The 22,553-nt window shown below is 33.4% G+C and overlaps 1 protein-coding gene across 1 annotated transcript in view; it reads left to right on the top strand.

Annotated features, from left to right (window-relative positions):
• The window catches only part of LOC118197675 (serine/threonine-protein kinase 32B-like), a 79,471-nt gene that overhangs the window by 30,373 nt on the left and 26,545 nt on the right, over positions 1 to 22,553 (top strand). The window contains exons 4-7 of the mRNA XM_035369208.2: positions 4,873 to 5,037; positions 5,179 to 5,339; positions 14,864 to 14,901; positions 20,134 to 20,223. Of these exons, the coding sequence (XP_035225099.1) occupies positions 4,873 to 5,037; positions 5,179 to 5,339; positions 14,864 to 14,901; positions 20,134 to 20,223 (454 nt within the window). The remainder of the gene's footprint in view (positions 1 to 4,872; positions 5,038 to 5,178; positions 5,340 to 14,863; positions 14,902 to 20,133; positions 20,224 to 22,553) is intronic.

Genomic DNA, 22,553 nt, shown 5'->3' with positions numbered 1-22,553 from the left:
AATACCCTGTGTATCGAGGAGGGTCAGAATACGACGTGCAATATATGGTCTGGCATTATCTTGTAGGAAGATGGCGTTTAGCAGGCCTCGAAGACCTCTCGGTGCTAGGCAGATTTGCTTTGGCAAAGGCATGCGGTAAAGTTACAGTCTACCCCACTTAAAGGCCGATTGAGGAATAGAAGGAAAAGGCAATATTACGGTATGTTCTGAGAATGTAGCAAGTAGGACTTTAAATCCTAATAACATCCCATACGTTGTCGATGGGACCTAGTCAGGATGTTCTGAGGATATAATGGGATGTGTTTAGGAAGTTAGTGGGATATTCCGGGATGTCCTGAAGATGTAGTAAATAGGAGATAACAATTCGTATAACATCCCGTAAGCTGTCGATGGGACTTAGTTAGGATGCCCTGACGATATACTGGGATGTGACATTAAAGGGCTCGGGAGGATGTGTTTAAGAGATTCGGGGAATATTCCTGGATGTCCTGAGGATGTGCCCTTATCCCGCGAGTTTATCCGCTCAGGACATCGCGAGGATGTTTTGATATGTGAGTTGCCAAGACGAAACATCATCTACCGCAATTTTGTTTGAAAGCTTCTTGTAGTGCCTATTAGGTTTCAGAAAGGTGAAATACGAAAAATGAACAATGTTCTCCTCGGGATTCGTATTCCAGGCCCCATAATTGAATCTCATAATTTTTTAACTCAATTTCATTAGAGATAATCCATTCTTCCACTAATTGAATTCATTGAAATTCATTGGAGAATTGAATTCATTGAAAGAATCAACTATTGTTTACCTTCTTCCAGTCTGTGAGAGATCCAAGTTTCATGAAATGTGTAAAATGGTTCCCTTCTTCAACATGGTCCTGAAGTACTTCATGGTATTGTCATTGAACAGATCAATTAATCTGTCATTGAACAGATCAATTACACAATTCATTTAAAGGTTCTATTCCTTTAGAACGGCGTTAGTTAAAGTGCGCCGCTTTTTCTTTTGCAACCATTTGTTGCCGAGTATAAAATTATGAAGTAATAATAGAGTTCAAAAGACTAAAAAGAAATTAGATTTGTAAAAAGTATTTTTTTTAATTTCTTAAAGAAAGTAAATTTTTCTTTTTAATTTCTTAATCTAGAATACTCTACACATAAATAACAAAATAACAAAGCAAAACGAAATTCAGTCTAAACAGATGGCACAAAATTACAAATATCATCCAATATTTCAACTGAATGTAACCGACACCTGAGAATTATTTCTCCATTTAGCACTGCCACACAATCGTTCCACAGTTTGGGTATGGCATCCAGTTTCGGAGGTCTATAAAATTATAACTGTGATTCATAGTGAAATGTTCATATCCAACATTTCTTAATTTCTCTTTTTTACATCCTTTCTAGCAGTCTGAAAATATAATACTGCCATCCGCGTTGCTTTTCCAGAATAAACCCCGAATACCCATTGTTCCGGAAGAACACGTCCAACTTTGTTTTTCTTTTTTTTCTTTTTTTTTGTAAAAAAACTTTGAAGTAGTTATTCAAAGCTATTTTCGTATTATGGCTCATTTCTTACTGAAGTTAGCAAAATTCAATCAATGTCAGTTCTTGATACCACAGACAGCTAAAACGAACAACATTGAGGAAAGGAAGACGGGAGTCTTCAAACCATGTTTTGGTTCTTTGTCCTTTTTTCCCATAGCAAAAACGGACATAACAAAACCATATAGAATCATTGTTTGAGTTAAAACTTCATCGGATGATTTTGAGAACAAAGTCTATTGCTATGAATTATTCCTCTGTCCTGAAAGAATGTTATAACAGACTTTTGGCCATTAGGTAATTGCCAAATTTTGCAATCCGTCGTACTTTAAAAAATGGTGAAATATGGCAACAAAATAACGAGTGATGATATTTCAAACGCGAACTAGAAATCTCGAGCTAAGATATTTAAAACGTTAAATTCTCGAGCCACGATATTTTAGATGTTAAATTCTCGAGCCACGATATTTGGCGTGTTATTGTACCATTGTTTTCTTCTCATTTTTTCTTTATTTTTAATTGACGCCGCTATAACGGAATAGTACCCATTTAAGTTTATTCAAAATGCTCCTGCTTGCCTAAAACCTGCACCTCTTTACTTTTTTAATTACGTAAATAAATATTCGTTTCAAGAAATATGGAATCAATCTAATTTCTATTTCTTCGTAAGGTCCTTGATAATTGCAATAGCTAAGAACCCTTCATGTGTTTCCTCAGTTCACCAAAGGAAGCTTCCCTAAGGTCATCCTCCGAATATTGCTGGGAAAAGACGACTTGCATTTCTTCATTGGCAATATACCGTATTTTTCGCCGTATAAGACGCACTTTTTCTCCCCAAAATCAGGGCGGAAAAGTGCCTGCGTCTTATACGGCAAATACAAAAGCCCACCATGGCCCTCCGCTGCCCCTCCACCTCTGCATACATACCTTACCGCAGGAATACTCGGCCACTCCGTTCCCTTCCACCTCTTGGCGCCGTCTGAGACCAGGAAGCCCCGCTCTGCCTCGCACTGTATTTGGACGGTCTCTGCCTCGCGCTGCGATTGGCTGAGCGAAGAGGCGCGTGCCTTCGCTCGCTCCCGCGCTGGCTTTGTGCACTTTTTAGAGTCTCGTAAGCCAGCGCGGGAGCGGGTGAAGGCACGCATCTCTTCGCTCAGCCAATCGCAGTGCGGGAGCAAGCGGAGGCGCTGATAGCTGTGAGCTGTGATATATGTAGTATGGTATATCTGAATGAAATATATCATATTTCATACCATCCCATCAATATGTCGAAGCAGAAGAGACTGGCATATAAAGTTGCTTTCAAGCTAGAAGTAATAAAATTTGCTAAGGAGCATGGAAACAGAGCAGCGGAGAGACACTTTGGGCCACCTCCAACTGAGAAAATGATAAGAGAGTGGAGGGAACAGGAGGATCAGCTCCAAAAGTTGGAGAAAAGCAAGCACACCTTGCGTGGACCAACTGCAAAGTGGCCAGAGTTAGAGGTAGAAGTAAAGGAGTGGATCACACGTCACCGGCAAAATGGACTTTCTGTCTCTTTCAACAACTTTCAACAAAAATGATAATCTATGAGGCCAAACGCATTGCTATGGAGAAAGGCATTCAGGATTTCACCGGATCACCATCGTGGTGCTATAGATTTATGAAGAGATCTGGCCTTTCTATGCGCACCAAAACCAGAATTGCACAAAAAACGCCAAAGGAATACGAATCAAAGATTCTGTCTTTTCATAAGTTTGTTATTGATGCGAGGAAGAAGAATAACTTTGAAATGAGCCAGATTGGGAACATGGATGAAGTCCCGCTTACGTTTGATGTGCCATCTAACAGAACCGTAGATAACAAAGGAGCCAAAAGCATAACCGTAAAAACCTCAGGGCATGAGAAAACCCACTACTCGGTTGTGATGTCCTGCTGTGAAGATGGTACCAAACTGCCGCCAATGTTGATCTTTAAAAGGAAAACATTCCCAAAAGAAACAATTCCACGGGGAGTCATCGTGCACGTTCATGATAAAGGGTGGATGGACGAAAATGGCATGAGGCTGTGGATTGACAAAGTGTGGTCCAAACGTCCTGGCGGGCTTCTGAAGAAATCTTCCTTGTTGGTGCTTGACCAGTTCAGAGCGCACATTACAGAAACTACTAAAAAGAACTTTAAGGAAGTTAAGACCCAAATAGCTGTGATTCCTGGTGGTCTTACCAGCCAGCTGCAACCTCTGGACATTTCTATTAACAAACCGTTCAAAGTTCTGATGCGAGAGGAGTGGAACACCTGGATGGCAGCTGGGAACCTCCACCTGCATGATCTGACTCCTACTGGACGGATGAAGAGGCCCACTATCACACAAGTGTGTGAATGGGTTAAAAGGTCATGGGACTCCGTAAAGAAAGACATTGTTGTAAAATCATTCAAGAAGTGTGGCATTAGTAATGCCTTGGATGGAACAGAAGACGACGTCTTATTTGACACCAGTGAGGAAGAAAGTGATGACAATGACTGCGTGGATCTGTCCTTCCTCATTTCTGATAGCAGCGAAGAAGAGGAATTCTTGGGGTTAGAATAAAAACATGACAGCCTTATTTTTGTTACTTTCACTGTTTGCTGACTGTTTATGAGAGTAAAGATAGCTCTTAGTATGTTACATGGTTGACATAAAATTTTTCTTAAACTGCTGTTAACTTTATACAGTTGATATAAAATATTTTACTACAGAATTTGGTTCATAATCTTTTTTTTTTTTTTCTAGATTTGCCTCCTTTAAAATTGGGTGCGTCTTATATGCCGGTGCGTCTTATACGGCGAAAAATACGTTATATTAAGAGATATGTTCATTTACCTGCTCCTTTGCTTACTAATATTTATACTAATATTTACTAATATTTATTACCCTCCACATTTTCTTAATAAACACATTGTACACTAGAATATTAAACAAATTTAACTCTGCGTTATATATGTTACAAAACAATCATGGCAGTCAAACTTTCAACATTTTTGAAATAATGTTTAACAGTAAGAATGCATTGTTGTGCCGAATACCAATCCATTTTTAATAAAGGAGGACTTTTCTACGTTCGAATTTTTATTATGGTTTTCTTGTGAAATCAAAACATCAAAAATCGCCCTAAATTAAAATTTTCAGCTTTGGTTGGAACAACTTTCAATAATGAATACAGTTTATAATCCAACAAAAATTCTGTGTGTGTATTTTAGTTGGACTTTTCGATATTTCGCAACACTTTCTTTAAAATAGCAATGTTTGTTTTATTTCCTCTGTTTTGTTATATGACTGTTAAGGCAGGCGTGATTTTAGAGGATTCTCTATAGGTATATGCTGTTGAAAAAAGAGGTACAAAGGAGTTATTTGCTATGAAGGTGATTGAAAACGAAGAAAGCAGCGAAAAAGATCATGTTAAAAGCATCACCAAAGAAGTCGAAATCCTTTCCTCACTAAATCATCCTTTTATTGTTACTCTGTGGTATGCTTTCGTCGTAAGTAGAATTACTGTACGTTTTTAAAAATAAATTTAAAACATCAAATGGATAGTTTAGATTATATAAGACTTCAATGAAATAAAAATTAATAAAAGGAAAAATTCTTACTTTTCTTAATGTACATGTGTGTTTTCTTAGGATGAAGACAGTATTTATTTAGTCTTTGAATTATTGTCGGGAGGTGATCTTCGGCACTGCATCGAAGAAGATAATCGTCTTCCTTCAAGGAAAGTTGTAATCTATTTATGTGAAGTAGCTCTTGCTTTGGATTATCTGAAAGCAAAAAATATATTGCACAGGTATCTAATATGTCCTAATGTTTATTTATTTTTTTTTATTTACTGCCACGTAACTGATATTTTATTTTTGAGTAGAACAGCGTGGCTAAAATTAAGGCTTGAAAATGCTTATATTATATGCATCAAATAATATATTTAAATACAGTACCAACATCTGTTCGGAAATCAAGCATGGGTTGAATTATCTAGGTAATTTCAAACTTTCGCAACCAAATTCTGAGTCACAATGCTTAAATAAATGTAAACTATTCTTATTTATCTCAAAACGCGGAAGTTTTCAAAAGAATTTATGTTGTTTGTTTCATAAAATCCTTAGAATCAAATCAGATTGCTCTCTGACAATGACAAAACATGTTTTCAGCACCTTGACAAGTACAGAAGCCTCTCAGATGGTGTAGCGATTAGAGGAGCCTACTGCAGTACCGAAAGACCCGGGTTCGAATCCCGGAGATGGCATGAATGTTTGTAAATGTATAGTGTCTTAGCGGCATGGGGCACTCTAAATGTATGGCGAGCCGAAAGTCTTCACGGGAGATTTGTTGTCAGGGTAGAGGGTTGGAGACCCTCGGACCACCCCCGGTGTGCTGTCCCTCAAAATCTGGGGGGAAATAGGAGTTCAACTTCCTTGAGGCTCTGGAAACCATTCTTCCATGAAATACACATACAAAACAACAGCAAGAACAACATCATTCTACGGCAGTAATATACTGAATAAACAAAAAGGAAGTGTCATTGTGACAGAATATTGAAAATTCGCCGTTACTAATCAGATCGAAGATAAATTTTAAGACATGTATGAAATCGAGATGCTGTCGCATTCAACATATAATTTCTGCATGAACTTGTTGGCTGCGATTTCTTAAAGATTCATATTAACTGAAAATGTCACGTCAAAAATACCGTTTATTATTATATCACCATGTACAGTTATTAGTCCAAAGGAGCACTTTGCCCGGACTATTAATTTCGTTTTGGCATTTTGCGTTGATTCACTATAAATGTCGGTTCATTGTTCAAATTGTTGCCACCAAATATTATCGCCCTGTACTATATTTAATGAAATTAAATAATGAAGAAGCTGCATAAATGTGTGTATGTTTCTCGCACTGTGATAAAACAACGCTACCTGGAGCCAGCAAATTTTGAATATTGAACGTTTACACTCGAATATGGGCATCTGGAAGCCAGATTTGGAATTTGCTTTATTACCTATTTCATATTTTGTAAACGTTTAACGAATTTTTGATTAACGAACTCAACGATTTCAAAGCGAGCAATGGCAACACTGTACGGAAAAAAAAAAACATTTTTATCTCCAGAGAACGAGACTGTGTATCGGAAATTCTAAAGTTATTCTCATTTTTAAATTATTTTGCAATATTGCTGTTGAACTGAATTTTATGGTTTAAGTGCGAGGAACATGATAGTTAATAAATAAAGGTAACACACAAAACGTTAAAAAAACGCCCCTTTGAACGTAATCTAAAATCTGAAAGCTTTCAGATTTTTTTAAGTTTCGGTGACCAGACGTGAGAAAAATTAGCTGTGTTCTCAATACGGATCTTTCATTTCCCAGCCAAACGTGTTATCAAGACAGATCGCGCTAGCAGAGGCAAAATTTTATATAACCTCAATATCATAGACTAGAAGACAAAACAACAACAAAACAAAAAAAAAAAAAAAAAAAAAAAAAAAAACAAATTAACAGAAATCTCGGTAAGAATGACGGATGCAGAATTCATAGGAATATTGGGAATGATACAATATTTGCAAGGTCTTTCCCTATTATTTGGAAAATATAACTTAATATTTGAGTCCTAGAATAAATGTAAAACTCTCTTGTAAGAGTACTAACATTCTTTCAGTGACGGCTCATCATTTAGGCCTTTTTTTAATTCCATCCCTCCTCCATGAAATTTCTATTTTGTTCCCTTCAGGGAGGGATTTTTATATGCTGTGACTGATACTTTGCTAAATTATTCAGAAATGGGTGAAATAATATCTGTATTAATAATGTCTGATCTGTGATCATCATACAGTGTCACAGTAAGAATATATCAAGTATGCAGTATAAACAACATAAGTAATGCTAACGCACAGACAGTAGAAGTAATTTGGGAATTCTGAGAAAATTAGAAAAAGGAAAAATGTGCTGCTAATAGAAACTTAATTGACACTTATTACTGTGAATTTATGTGATGTTATAAAAATGTAGAAAGATATTTGTTGGAGCAAATTGTAAAGGACGTTAAGAAGTTCTACCTTCGAGAATAATAATCCAATATTATTATTTTGTAAAGGTAACATTTTGTTTGTTTCGTTTTTAATTGTTGTGTCCGTACAAAACAGTTGTAACATTTCTTATAAAATTTATCTATCACTTATTCATTCTATGAAAACAAACTGTATTCTTATTTGATTTGCGACAGGAAATCGGAAGAAATACTATCATTTAAAACTGCATATTACCTATTTCATATTTCCGATCTATTTGAAGTCTTTCCGATCTATTTGAAGTGAAATTATATAACAACAAAAGCTACCACATTACTTAAAGTAATACAAAATAAAGAAAAGTTTTTTTAATTAAATAGTTTGTTCAAAAAATATTTTTTACATCAAACAAAATTTTCTCCACTAAAGGAAAATTATTCTTGAAAAAACTAAGTTTTCATGCTATAAATGACCAAATGATTAATTATATATCATACATGTAGTTTCAGCTTCCGTTTCTCCGTTAAATAGATCTTTGCTTGGTATTTTTAAATCTGTATCATAACATTAATCCAACAACCTGAATACAAGCAATTTGTTTTAGGTAATCCACCAGGTTTTCTCAAATAATAGTTCTAAAGGTAATGTTCTAAAGCAGACATATATCAAAGCATGTTTTAGCATGTTTTTTGTAATCAACTGTACGAACTGAAATAAAAGTATTATTAGCGTGGATATTTCTTTGATTTATTAAAATTAGCATTCAAGTTAAGTTAAGAAAAGATGGTGCTTTTAAGATCAAAATTTCTTATATAAATTACTTTTGTTGTATACAAAAGATGAAATTTCTGTTGTCTGATGTACTAATTATAAAAAGAACTAACCCTAAGCCTGTACAGTATTTTTTCTGATCAGCCGTTTCTATGTGTTAATGTGAAAGGAAAGAAAAAATTTTTTTAATTCATTCCTAAGGCACTAGTTGCACCCAGAAGACAAATATAAAATTGACAATTCGTAGACAAGGAAAAAAGCATCATCATTTTTAGTTGAATATTATCTCACAACTAGTACAAAACTTTACTGCAGTAAAACTTCCGTATCCTTTCTATCGATCACTAACGCTACTGTAACGAAGAGAAAAATAATCTGGAGACGTTACAGTTTGGCCAGACTGTAATTAATTACAAGATAATAGCTGAGTAATATGAGAACTTTGTAAAGATAAATTTTTCGTTAAAAAAAAGTTGGCGAAAGTACGTAAGACAAAAAAATAACAAAGCATACAATTCCTCTTTCCTTTGGACTAACAAATAAGAGGTATTAAAGGAGGACAATAATTACTATGTTAATTATTACAGAAACCAATATTTTCTCATTATTACTGGTAACGTGAAACTGATAGCAGAAAATGCGAGATACTAATGATAAAATTTTGACACTCTCATTTATCAGGATTGGGCTATAATAAAAGAACAAAATCAGCGACAGTTTTTAAAATTCTGGTATTAAATTTACGTCGAATAAAATGCGCATTTTCGTCTTTATTTATATGTAGGAGACCTTATAGCAACCTTTAGTAATAAATTTAAAAAATGAAGCCCATTTCAACAAATAATAAGGATTAACTGAAAGAACATTTTTAGGAATTCCAATTTAAGTATAGAAAGAATTATGATAATGTTGCATACACCAATAATTAAAAACGAACTTATTTCCTTCGAATTCCTTACAAGTTCTGTTTCATTTCCATGACCATATAATTATTCAATTTTCCTTCGAGTCAATCATTTCTTTGAGATTAAACCCATTCTTTTTTTAAATATTAAAACTAACAATTAAATAAAATGGATTAAGAAACATTTAGGAATATGGTGGTTTATTGGTTTGTTTGAAATTAATTTTAGATTATAACTTCAAAACTACCTTACACGTTACTACACAATGATGGTAATATCTTGGAAAATTAATCGTAGTTGCTACAATAGATTAGTTGTCCCAATTAGATTTTGTTATAATTTTGAGTTGCCTGAGTGTTATTTACAGATAAGCTGTGCTTGTTATATTTTTAAAGCCCAAGATGTGCGTTTTGATTTCCAGACTTTATAAAGTTCCGTTTCGTTGTTAGCATAAAAAAACTTTTAACAGACTTGGAGCAAGTCATCGCTTCGTCTGAAAAAGAATCACAAAGTCTTCTGAAGGTTTTCTGGAATATAAATGCACGTCTCGTGTTTCGCAAATAAGTCAACCATTCGTGGCGATGTAACTTAAAAGTAACAGGTTATGTTAGGTATAAGTGCAGGGACCATCTATTATTTACCCTGAGTAAGTAGGTACAGGCCCCTTACACTTGCTATCCAGAGTTGCAATGCCTTTCTGAAGCCCACGGTACATTTCTGGTGCCAAGGTGCTGCTGTTTGGTGAAATGATTTGGATAGCATCACTCTATGTTGCAAAGTTGTAGACCTCTTGATGCCAGAATATCCATTAAGTGGGTTATGCGCTTCCCCATATGATAACTAGAGACTTTTCGAATGTGAGTTATTTAATTTATATTTGCCGTATAATGGCCAAAGCCTATTCATGTATTCAAAAATTCCGAATACCTAAGTCGTGTTTTTTGTGCATGCCAAATCATATTTAACGTTGTGTAAGTGAGGAAATTTCTTTTTTCCGCTTACGTTTTATTTCAGATTGTGCAGTAAAATTACGTAAATGCACTTTAATTGCGTAAAGTGATATGCAAAACATGAAAGGCATAATTTCCGGCTAGGCCAGCAGGCCTGAGCTTAAAGCCCCAGATTTTAAAGGGCTCCAAAATCATCTAGCAATTTGTCATAATTCTGCGCTTTTCCCTCAAATGCAAGGAAATGAGCACCCGCGCGACTGAAAGAAAGCTGCTGTTATGGCTCTAGACTTAATGAACCATACCCTGGAAACACATAAAAACAATATAATCATAGCATCGAAGACCTGTTAGAAAATAACTTAAAATATCTTCAGAGACTGTTAAAAAATAATTTAAAGCAAGTTTTCTTTGAATGGAAAAGTTTATATAATGTCATATCATACTTGCATAATCTGTTTCTTTTTTTTTTTTCTGGGAGGAACCGTTGTTACGGCTAAGTAAGTTAAACAAAGAGCTTAATAAATCAACACATAGATTAAACAAACAGGATTGGAAATATATAAGCTCCAAAGTTATTTCTCATACAACCTAACAATCATATTTGGAACTATACAAAAAAGCAACCTTAGCAGTTTCCCCAGGTGTTGATTTATCAATTATGTAGAAATTCTCAAAATGTAGAAACAGGCTTTATCCACGAATTTAATATTTGTAAGTTGAGATATACTTAATGCGAGGAATTTAATATAGATCTTAACACAAAATAAAATCATTTAGTATTTTTTCTCCAAGCACTGAGATAACTCCAACTACTCTACACGCAGTTTGACTCCAAGATTGTTATTGCCCTTAGTATAAAATTAGGTGTGCCTTCTTTCACTGGATTTTCTTGTCCAGTAACCCACTGGAACCCAGTGGATTTCATGTTAAGGTCTCTGAACTGTATTTCGGAGAACACAACTAATTGTTTTCTCAGAAGTATAGTTCACTTTCAGATGTGATAATATTTATAAATAAAATACAGTCAAACCGCGCTATAATGAACATAAGGAACCCTCGGATATAACGAACAAACCTTTTAATCCCATTCAACTTCCTATGCATTTATTGTTATTTTACACCACTATAGCGAATACCAGAAAAGGTATGAAAATTAGATATAACGAACTATATGGAAATTTTCGGTGGAAACTTTTATGTATTTTTTATATTTTTCAGATATGTCTACAATCTTAACCAAAATATTTTCTAACCATTAAAATCATCAACGTTCGGGATATTCCGATCCACATTCCATCCGCCAAGGAAAAACACTTTTACGATACTTTCTCTTTTCATCTTCATCCCCCTTTTTTCTCAGTGTTTTAAATAAAGGTTGAGTAAAGCAGGTATAAACCAGATTTTATGAGAAAGGGGACGCAATAAACACATCTTAAGATACTATATGATGTAAGTGTCCATTGAATTAAAGGCCGCCAATGGGTTCTCTGATAGCATTCGAATTTTTTGATTGAGCTACTTTGAAATTAGATGTTATGATGGAAATTTTGAAATTTTCGCAATTCAAAAAAAGAGGAAGTAGTGGATCGTATGATACTGTTGGCTAGTCTTTTACAGAATTACATTTTAATATCTCTCCGCTTGTTTTATTTAAATACTTTCGCCTGTCTTTTAAATGTAGAGGAAAAATGCTTAAAGGGAATACCAAACATTAAGTTTAAAAACTGCATAGAATTTTACTCTGCAAAACTTCATAAAAAATAAAAAATAATAAACAGCTTCATAAAAAATGAAAGGTTTCAGATTTTAAATTACGTCCAAAGGGGAGTTTTTTAACGTTTTGTTTGTTACCTTTATTTATTAAATATCATGTTCTTTGCACTTATGAACCCCACGCTACGGATAATACAATAATTCTTGTTTCCATCGGCACGACCACGGGAGTCAACTACAGAGATAAATGCTATCTAAGTTATGTCTTTTGAATAAGGGTTTTGTACTCTTTAGGTTTTATGCAGGACATAGGGCGTTCTGAATAAAAGTTACGGAATCTTTACTTTGAAAACATGAATAAAAATTTCCCATAACCTGCATCACATCACCAGAAAACTGCAGATAACTTTGTACCTATCAGTTATATAAATCTTAAAGATAAATTCGTCAAGATTCTTGGTTATTCATTTTTAATGTTTTAATATTATTATGGACAAAATAATTATTCATATTTATAAGGGGAGAATTCGAGGAAGAATCGAAACTGTGATATTTATGCTAACTAATTTAACGTTTGAGGAAATTAAAAACGTTTAATGAAATTGGGAAAGAACAACCGATAAATTTAATGACTTTGTGAAATAACAATTGCAATTAAATCTTAATATTATTTTTAATTAAATGTTTATTCACTTTCTTTGGTAGATGTGATAATGTTATTCAGTTTTTTATTATTCTTTATTTAATTTTACACCCTTTCGTGAGATAATCCATTTTTCTTATCGGATCGGATGTATCGAACCAAACTTTCTACCCCCGTGAAGCCCATTACAGCTGGGTTCGACCGTATATGCTATATTGCTGCAATTATTCTAAGCAACATATCACGTATTTCTCTAATAACATATCCACAAAAAATTTTTATTAATAAACCTCACACCAAATAAGAAAACTCCAAATAAAATTTGATTTTGTACGCATTCTTTAAGGCATGCGAGCAAATATCTTACTTCACATACTAGGATTGAAATTAATAAGTGCATCCTCTAAAGTAATAACCTTCTTTAAAGCTTCGATAAAAAAATAAAATAGTTATGCTATAAACTATGTAAAATGTTTTGCTACTAAAGAAATAGCCAGCAGAGTTGCATCTTTATTTGATGGGGAAAGTTTGTAAAAGATTCTTTAAGCATATTGCATCCATTTTATGTCTCAGATGGTAGAGAAAAGGATATTATCACTCCAGAAAGTTGCTTGATGGGAAATTCTCAAACCGAAATGTTGCCAAATATACAGCTTAGTGCTCGATGATACCTAATTTTATTTTATTTGATGGACTATGGAAAACCTGCGAGAGCTCTTTGATTAAAAATAAAGATAAAACAGTGACAGATTTGCTATAAGAAAGCACCTCTAATTAAGAAAAGCATGAAACCACCCATGACACACATCGCTTTCTCTGCATTCTAACCTGAATGAGGGGGAAAGAGCAGCTAGAAAGAATCCTTCACCAACCTGCATAATCGAGGCATTCATTTAAAATTTAGTAGGATAAATTCCCTAAAGAATAAGAACTTAAGGAATAAAATAATCATAATAATCAGTAATCATAATATTATAATAAAATAATCAGTGAAAAAAATCTGAAAAGCTTCAGATTTTAAATTATGTCCAAACAGGCTTTTTTTAACGTTTTGTGTGTTACCTTTATTTATTAAATATCATGTTCTTCGCACTTAAACTCTAATATTCAGTTCAACAGCAATATCACAAAATAATTTTAAAATGAGCATACGTTTAGAATTTCCATTATACAGTTCCGCGCGTTGGAGATAAAAAGTTTCTTTTTTCCTCCGTAGAGTGTAGCCATTGTTCGTTTTTAAACCGTTGAGTTTGTTAATCAAAAATTCGTTAAAGTTTAACAAAATATGAAATAGATAATAAAACAAATACCAAATTTGGGTTTCCAGGTGCCCATATTCAGGTAGAAACGTACGTTACTCAAAACTGGATGGCTCTAGGTACCGTTGTTTTATCGCAATGCGAGAAACATATATACATTTATGCTGATTCTTCATAATTTAATATCTTTAAATATAATACAGGGCGATAATATTTGGTGGCAACAATTTGAAAAATGCATCGGACATTTTTAGTAAACCAACGCAAAATGCCTAAACGAAAATAACAGTCCTTCAGGGAAAATTGACCCTTTGGATTAATAACAGAAAATTTAATACTTTTATAATGTTCATTTTCCCCATCGTTTGGAGGAACCCAAACGCAGATCTTAAATTCAGACACTTAATTCCAGTTGTTAAATGTGGAGATGGATTTGTAATGTCTTAAATATAAGTTAAATCCGGCTTTTTCATTACAATGCTGAAAGGTTACGTTTCAGCTTCTTGATAAAATTTAAAAAATTAGAAAGGAAATAAGACCCTGACACCTTTAAGCAAAGAATCAGTATGCAATAGTGCCTTGTTTTATCTACTACTTACTAAATTAATTTAGAGAGAAACTAATGAAAAATTTTGGTAACTATATAGAAAGTTGCCATCAGCGTTTTCAGGATTTCCGTATTTAAATCAATGACTGAAATTGGAGAACGCTCCCTTGCTTCTGTGCAGTTACCAGCGTTCGTGTTTTGGCGTTTATACTACTCAAAGCTCATAACATACCAAGTACCAACATACTGTACCTTTCGTAAATATATTAGGTTATCGTACCGGAATTTGGTACGAAGATGTATCTAATTGAAACATCCTTTTATCATATAGCAGTTTATATTATTTTAAACATTTCACCTAATGCAGTAATTACTCCTAACTTAGTAGAAAAAATTTAAATTGCAAAGTATTGCTGTTAAAATATCGTCATCTAGGATTTTTTTTAACTAAAATTACACTGTGCTACGATTATCTCAGGGATAAATGGAAGAACTCTTATTATTTTTTTTCTTTATTTCTAGAGATATCAAGCCAGAAAACTTATTGCTCGACGAACATGGTAAGAATTTTATCTCCTTTCGCAAGAAATTTCATATAAATTGAATGCTATCAAAAGTGTTTGTTCAATATAGTTAAGTATAGTGACATTTAATAATAATTTAAGATGGTTAAATTTCAATCCTAAGGAAATGATTTGCATTACCATTTTAATATCTTTGGTCGCTTTTTGATCTTTTCTTTTCTCTTTCGCCCTTCCTGACCTCCTTTTATTTTCTTCCCGGGACATGCATTCCTGAAGTTGATGGAAAATTCGCCGTATTTCTCGATGATCCTTCATTATTCAGATTAGGTGGTACTGTAAAACATCTCTAAGAAGAGGCATATCAGCGCGTTCGTAATAGCATTTTAATTAATCCACGTTTGCTTTTAACTTTTTTCCACTTGGAGTTTTTAACCAAACTACCAGTGCCCCTTATTTGCTCAATCATAAATGCAACTTCAAAATTTATTGCCAAACTTCTCCATTTTATCTTAAGGGCTACATGAAAGAGCTTAATTTTCAAGAATTGTCAACTTCTCGCCTCTTATTTCAGATTAAAAATTTTGTTTTTCTCTAGCCATACCGGACACTCTGAGAGCTTCATTGGCTAGCGTTTGGATGTCTGCTATCTTAAATTCCTCAGCCTTCTTTTGAACAAAGACTTCTTTCTTTAGGCTTCTTTTTCTCAAAAGGTATAATTAATTTTCTGCCAAAAAAAATTCAGCTGGCATCCTCCCGAGTGCCATGCTTAACCGCTCTCAAGGCAAATGGAAGGTTCGTTGATCCCAGAGCTTATGATAATTTTTTGCAGACCTGAAAATGATTTTAACAATTCCTCCGTTCTGCAATATTATATTGCAGCCTATAAGGAACATTCTGAAATGCTACATGTCAAGTCCTGTACATAAATCCTCAAAGTTTGACTAAAAGTCTGTTTACCATTCTGTGATATTAACTTTTATGGAGTCCCAAATTTTAATATCATATTATTTAAGGAAAAAAATAGGCATCAATTTTAGCGGAAGCTCTTTTCAGGGGAACTAACTATTTCTACTTACTTCGAAAAATGATCCACGATTACGGGCAAACATTTATTTTTGTTATTTTCACTAAGTGGGTATGGGTCTAATAAATTCCTATTAATTCTTTAAGAAAAGTAACTTTAATACTACTTAGACACCTTGGCGGGTTATAATTAGCATCGTTACCTAACTGGCAAATATTACAGGACTTGCAGTACTTACTAACAAATTTTTGTAGTTTTGGAAAATAGACAGCTTCTCGAACTCGTTGCACCGTTTCTCTTATCACAAGATGCCATGAGATTGGCGCATCATGTAATTCCTGGAAAACATTTAATTTCAAACTTCATGGAATAACCGGTCTGAATTCGTTTCTTCGTTTGTTACTCTGAAGTAAAACAAAAGATTGTGAATAGTTTCGCAATTTGAAGCTCTGTTTCTCATAGCCGTTACATCCTCGTGTTCAGATTGCTCTACGTAAGCACAAATCTTTTTTAATTCTGGGTCTGTTTGTAATTCAGAAATAATTGCTCCGCGATATTTCACAATTTTTGAAGTTAACATAGCACATTTGAGTTCATTCCCCTCCTCACCTAATTTAATTATCGATAGAGCACCCGCTACCAAGTTTTCTTTTCAGGAAGTATACTTAAATATTAAGTTGTATTCCTGTAGCTTATGAGCCAATCTGATGAATCTTGGTGCTAAATTCTTTCCGGAACACAAACGAACCACGGCAGCATATGATGTATATAAATTTTTAGAGGTGATTTTCCAAGATACACTCGAAATTTCTGAACCAAAAGAACTGTTAACTTTTCCCTCTCTGCAGCCGTATAATTCCCTTGAGTTGGATTAAGCTTCTGACTAAAATATGGACCTGGCTGTCCGTCTTGCATAAGCACGGCTTCTACGGCAAAATTCGATGCATCTGCAGTGATTTCCAATGTCCGTTAGGGAATGTTATTACAAGCTCTTGGATTAACTGTTTGCAGTCTTTCAAACTCTATTTTTGCTTCGGAAAACCTGATAAAACTTGATTCTTTTAAACTTTAATAACGGTTCTGCTATCTGTACAAAATATGTGATAAAAGTTTATAATAGGAACACAAACTCAAAAATGAGGCTAACTTCTTTGCTGCATTTGGTAGATGGTAATTCCTTATTGCAATTATTTTACAAACTTTGGTCTTGATTCATTACTTTATCTTATGGCCCAAGTAACGAACTTCTTTGGCTCCAAATTTGTATTTGGCCACATTTATTTTTAACTCTGCTTCTTGCAGAAGCGAAAATATTTCGTATAAATCTCAAATATGTCCATCTATTATTTTTCTGCCAGCAATAATATCACCTGGAAAAATGAATGTGCTTTTACCGAGGACAGATCTTAGTATAATGTCCATTGCCCTTTGAAACGTGGCGGATGCTCTGAGGAAGCCAAACGGCATTCTGAGGATAAACGTCTGATTTGGTAATAACCCGGGTTTGGGCACATCTTCTGGTTTCAGACATATTTGGAAATACTTAGAGCTGAGATCTAGCGTGGATATGTATTTCATTCACTAAATCTTTCTAATTATTTCTTCAATTATGGGAAATGGATAGGCGAGATATTTAGTTATACTACTTAATTTTCGATAATCATTTTCAAAACTCCATGCTTTATGGTCCGTTGGTGGGAGATTATTTTTCGTTCTGCATAGAACTATCGGGCTAGCGTATGGGCTATATATTGGAATTATAATATCATTTTTTAAAATCTCTTGAATGTGCTTCTTAATTATTAACCCACAGGCGCGTTAGCCCAGAAGGGCTATTAGTCTCGGCTATTAACCAGCATTTTGAGTCGGTTCACTATAAATGCCCGTTTCACTTTTCAAATTGTTGCCACCAAATAATATCACCTTGTATTGTATTTGAAGAAATTAGATAATGAAGAATCCGAATGAACGTGCATATGTTTCTCGCAATGTGAAAAAACAACGATACCTTGAGCTATCAAATTTTGAAAAACGTAGTCCTCCACCCAAATATGGGCACCTGGAAGCCCGAATTTGGAATTTCGAAAATGTTATATATAATGTATAAATTTAAATTAAAAAGCAGTTTAAGAACCTTATCGAATCATGCGTTGATAGTTGTAACTACAACTTTCGGTAATACTGCAAAATAAAAATAAAACATTTAAATCCATTCCATATTCAACTCGGAGCAAACTAGTCAAAATAAAACCGAGAAGAAGTGTTTAATTGAACGAAAAGGTGCACAAAAGTGTAAACCGAGAAAAGCATACAATCAAAGAAGAACGGCTATTTACATCTTTCGCTGCATTATCGTTAGCGGGTGGATGCAACAAAAGAAATAAATGATTCAGCTTGATTCTGAGATGATAATAAAACAAATTATAAGTAATGTTGCGTGCGTACGGGTACGTAACAGCTTGAATGCACAAGTCTGATGAAAAGTTAATAAAATTTATTCTTTCACAAGAAATAAAACAAAATGCTGAAATTTTTCCTGATAGATATTCGTACACTATCACAATATCACACAGTAGTTATATTTTAAACTACTAAACCGTTAAATAGAACACAATTCAAAGCTCATAGAAAGCTAATCCGATCTCACCGTGAATTCGTTAAAGTTAATAACATCCGTTATCTAAGCAACTGAACTGAGATGTTTTTATCCGGCTTTTATAAGCTTTTTAATCAATTCATGAGAAACTTCTCGTAATTTCTCAGGGTTTCTGGAAAGCAAAAGATTAGAATTACTTTTACAGCTAACACACAATTGCATTTATTCAATTTAAATATAAATTAAGAGATATATATTTATTAATAGCGCATGCTCCTGTATTTTTACTTTTTCGGCGTAGCTTTCTCTCAAAACTCGTCACGCGCTGCATTACAGGGGTGAATAAAACAATTTTAATTACAATTCTACCAAAAATAGCTATCTAAATACAAAATCCGTAACAATGAGAAATTAATTTCAGAAAACCAGAAAATTAACCATAAAAATTTGTGCCTTCCTTAATGCCAACTCTACAGGTTGCAATGGGTAGCCTGAAAATGCAAAAAGAACTAAATTTATAAAAAAAATAGGGTCAAAATCATAAATTTGCTTAAAAATTATGTAGAATACTAAAATATTTTGTCGAGCAAATTGAGCATAAATAACTAATTCATCTACATAGCAGTGAAACAACACATGAAATATATGACACTGTGAATATAAGTTACAATAAACATAGAAAGAGAGTCGAGATTTTAGTTCTCGGAATTTTAGCAGTACAGCAACAAATGTATTGAAAATGAAAATTTTGAATAATACATAAATGGAATTCTAAACAAAATAAAAAGAAATTCGATGAAACAGTATATATATAACCGAAGACATATTCTTTAAAACGGTGTATAGTATAGTTATAATTCAGTTACATGGTTAAGTGAGAGACTTTTGCTAAAGGAATAAATCTGAAAAAAGTTTATAAAGTGCACAAAATCTCTGTTTCACTGAGCATCTTGGGAACCTAGGCTATAATTTTTCCCCCTTCCTCACTACCATCTTCTTATGGGTACTTCTTAAAATTCTATTCTCTTATAGGTTACTTGAAAAAAAAAATTCACTGCTTTCTTATTAAAAGAATTCGAATTCATAAATTCGAATTGAATTTATACTCAGCATTTAATTTATACTCAGCATAAATTATTACTATTAGTTTTTAGTATTATCTAATTGGAATTGCGATTGCTATACGCTCAATTTTGTACATAATAACATTATACATTTCCTCAAAAATATGTAATAAAATGTAAGTAAAACGAATCAGGGTTATTGCTTCATAACTAACCGATACATTTTGCGTAAAAGTTATTAATATCAGGAACAAATATTGAATGCAAATATTTTCACTCAGAATTCAGGTTTTCTGAGATATTTAGCTTCGTTACACACTTATTTCACTTAAAATTATAGTCTTTATTAATGATGTTACTCTAAATAATACTTCTCTCTCTGTTCAAAATACCAGCGATAAAAATTAGAATTAAAATCACAATAACTAAAACACATAGAGACCTTCGTTCTTAATTTAAATTGAAGCTGCTGAATGACTGAAATAGAAGAAAATTTTCGTCAAATTCCTCACAGGAAGAAAAATGAAACTGTTTTTAAATATAAGCATTCACATCCTTGTTTTAATTAATTCTTTTGATTTTAGGTCACATTCGTCTGATCGATTTCAACATTGCTATCGAATTGAAAGATGGTGAACTGGCCACGTCCATGTGTGGTACGAAGCCCTATGTAGGTAAGAAACCGAAATCAAATTAAAAGTTATGAATTCAAGCCTTTTAAAAATAATTATGCTTCCTAACATGGTGAATAATATGTCTGGTATTTCTGTTATTAGCCCGTTTCATTGCATTAATAAAACTACTTTCGCTTTAAGCAACTGTTTAAAGAGATTTACGACACATTTAATAACTGTAAACATTCTTTGTTCTTAAATATAGTGTTGCATTATCATTTTCAAGAGGACAAACTCCTCAGTTTTTATTTCTGTCAGAAGTTAAGGTATCAAAATATCTAGAGAGTCAGCATTATTTAGAATACACACAACATTAGAAGTTTTTCATTAATTCTCTTTCTTCATATTCGCATAATATAAATTCTTTATTTTAAAATTCAACGTTCACTCTGTAAGGATTTTTATTAACAGGTAAATTTTGAGTTAAACTTAGTTTCTTATCGCTTCTTAATTTCAATTTACCACTTCCGGCCAGAACCTAGTTTTAGAATCACGTCTCAATGAGGAAGAGAGGTATTTAACCGCGAAGTTCTACTGTCTTAGTCAGAGAGATACCAGATATTCTGGCTAGCACGTGTCCGCCTTTTTAGGCTACTCTCTCGCAAGCTATTATTACGCTCGGCCGTACTTTAGGCCCTTGATAGCTTCGCAGTCAATTAGCGTTAAGTATCCAACTCTCTTAGAATTTTGATAGCTTCGGCTATATCTCCTTTAGTTAAGATTAGTTTAGTTTAATTCTTAGTCTCTTAAGTTGAAGCCTGAGTGTCGGCTTCATGGTACAACTCCCAGACGGAGTTTTTGTTAAATCTTATTTGAATAATAAAGGGTCTTTTAACCCTTTCCAAGTTTATTTTCACTGTCTCACGAACTCAAGCGATTATTTGCTTACTAGTTCTTAAGATTCTTCACTTTTAACTGTAACTTAGAATTACACAGTGGAGAATCCTACAACTCTTCCGATTCAGAATTATCGAAAAGCAAATACTAATTTTGTGCCATACAAACATTAGCTGTTTATTTACAACTGTTGCTTGTAAATATATGATTGTTGTAAATGTTTAAACTGAAATATTCGTTTGCGTACTCCTTGAAATAGGCAAAGTGGTACATAATTGACATTTTTAATTCAGATAGATATAGTTTCCTGCGATATATTCTTTGCGTTTTGCGTAATGCATGAAGTTTATGTTTAAATAATGAAATGTCAGAAGGAAAAATTCAGAAATAACCTCTTGTAATCTACACCGAAACTAAAACTCTTTAATGAATGTTAAAAGAATTAAATGCAACTATTACTTAAATTTTATAGATGATAAAGAAGGTCTGATAACCTTGACCTCATAGTTTTTTTTTTTTTTTTTTTTTTTTTTTTTTTTGTGAAAATGCTCATCTAGAGTAAAAACAATTTAGCTGCTATTATTGTATAAATAAGCAATAAAAAAACTGTACAAAACTAATGAGATTTATAATACAGCGTTATTTTTTAATTTTCCAAGTATTTAAAATGGAATTTTATGGGAAAATACGAAATGATAAAGGCATTGTAATATCCTAGCTAAAATAAATTTCGTTAAAAGCTAGAATACTGAAGAACTGTATAGCGACTATTCCCTGGGTTATTTTTGCGAAAGTAAACACTCCAGAGAAGGGTTAAAATACCTTTTTATTCTAACTCAATAATAAATTAACAGTTGGCCCCTCTCTGGCATACAAGAAGCCTCCATTGGGCTTTAACTCAAAATAAAAAACAGGAAACTAACTAAAATAGATTTAATCCGCTGAAGCTGCACAGAATCAATCTCGCGTAATTGACCCTTAACTAAGAGTCAGTGGTGTAAACTAACATGCACATAATAAGTACATCCGTAAAATAGTGAGCTTTAACTAGTAGCAACAACGTGGCCGAAAGGCAGGACACGCTCTCCTACTGGAGTAACTTAGACCTCAGCTTATACTAGAACTAGTATATAGAACATATACTAGCTAAGTATATGAGGTGATAACTAGCATATAGAACATATACCAGTTCTTACCTCATTTGCATAAAGCGTAATACAAAAATTTTTTCTGGTAGGAAAATGTAAGTAAAAAAATGTGAGCGCACAGGAAAGGATTGGCCTTAAAATAAAAATAACTATTAGAATAATAAAGTAAAACACTACAGAATAATTAAAAGGCAAAATATACATAATTTAGCTGTCAAATATAAGTTTGCTATCTCAAGCTTTCTCCCTTTAGTGCAAGTGTGTTATCAGGCTACGGAACCCTATGGTTCAGTAAAATATCCATTTCAATAAAGTAACAGAAGTATTGTAATGATTTCTGAGTAT

The sequence above is a fragment of the Stegodyphus dumicola genome, chromosome 5 (assembly GCF_044657685.1).
Source record: "Stegodyphus dumicola isolate Sdum_Otavi_A_Nest chromosome 5, ASM4465768v1".
Lineage (NCBI taxonomy): Eukaryota > Metazoa > Arthropoda > Arachnida > Araneae > Eresidae > Stegodyphus > Stegodyphus dumicola.
This window is presented reverse-complemented; position numbering and strand designations above follow the sequence as displayed.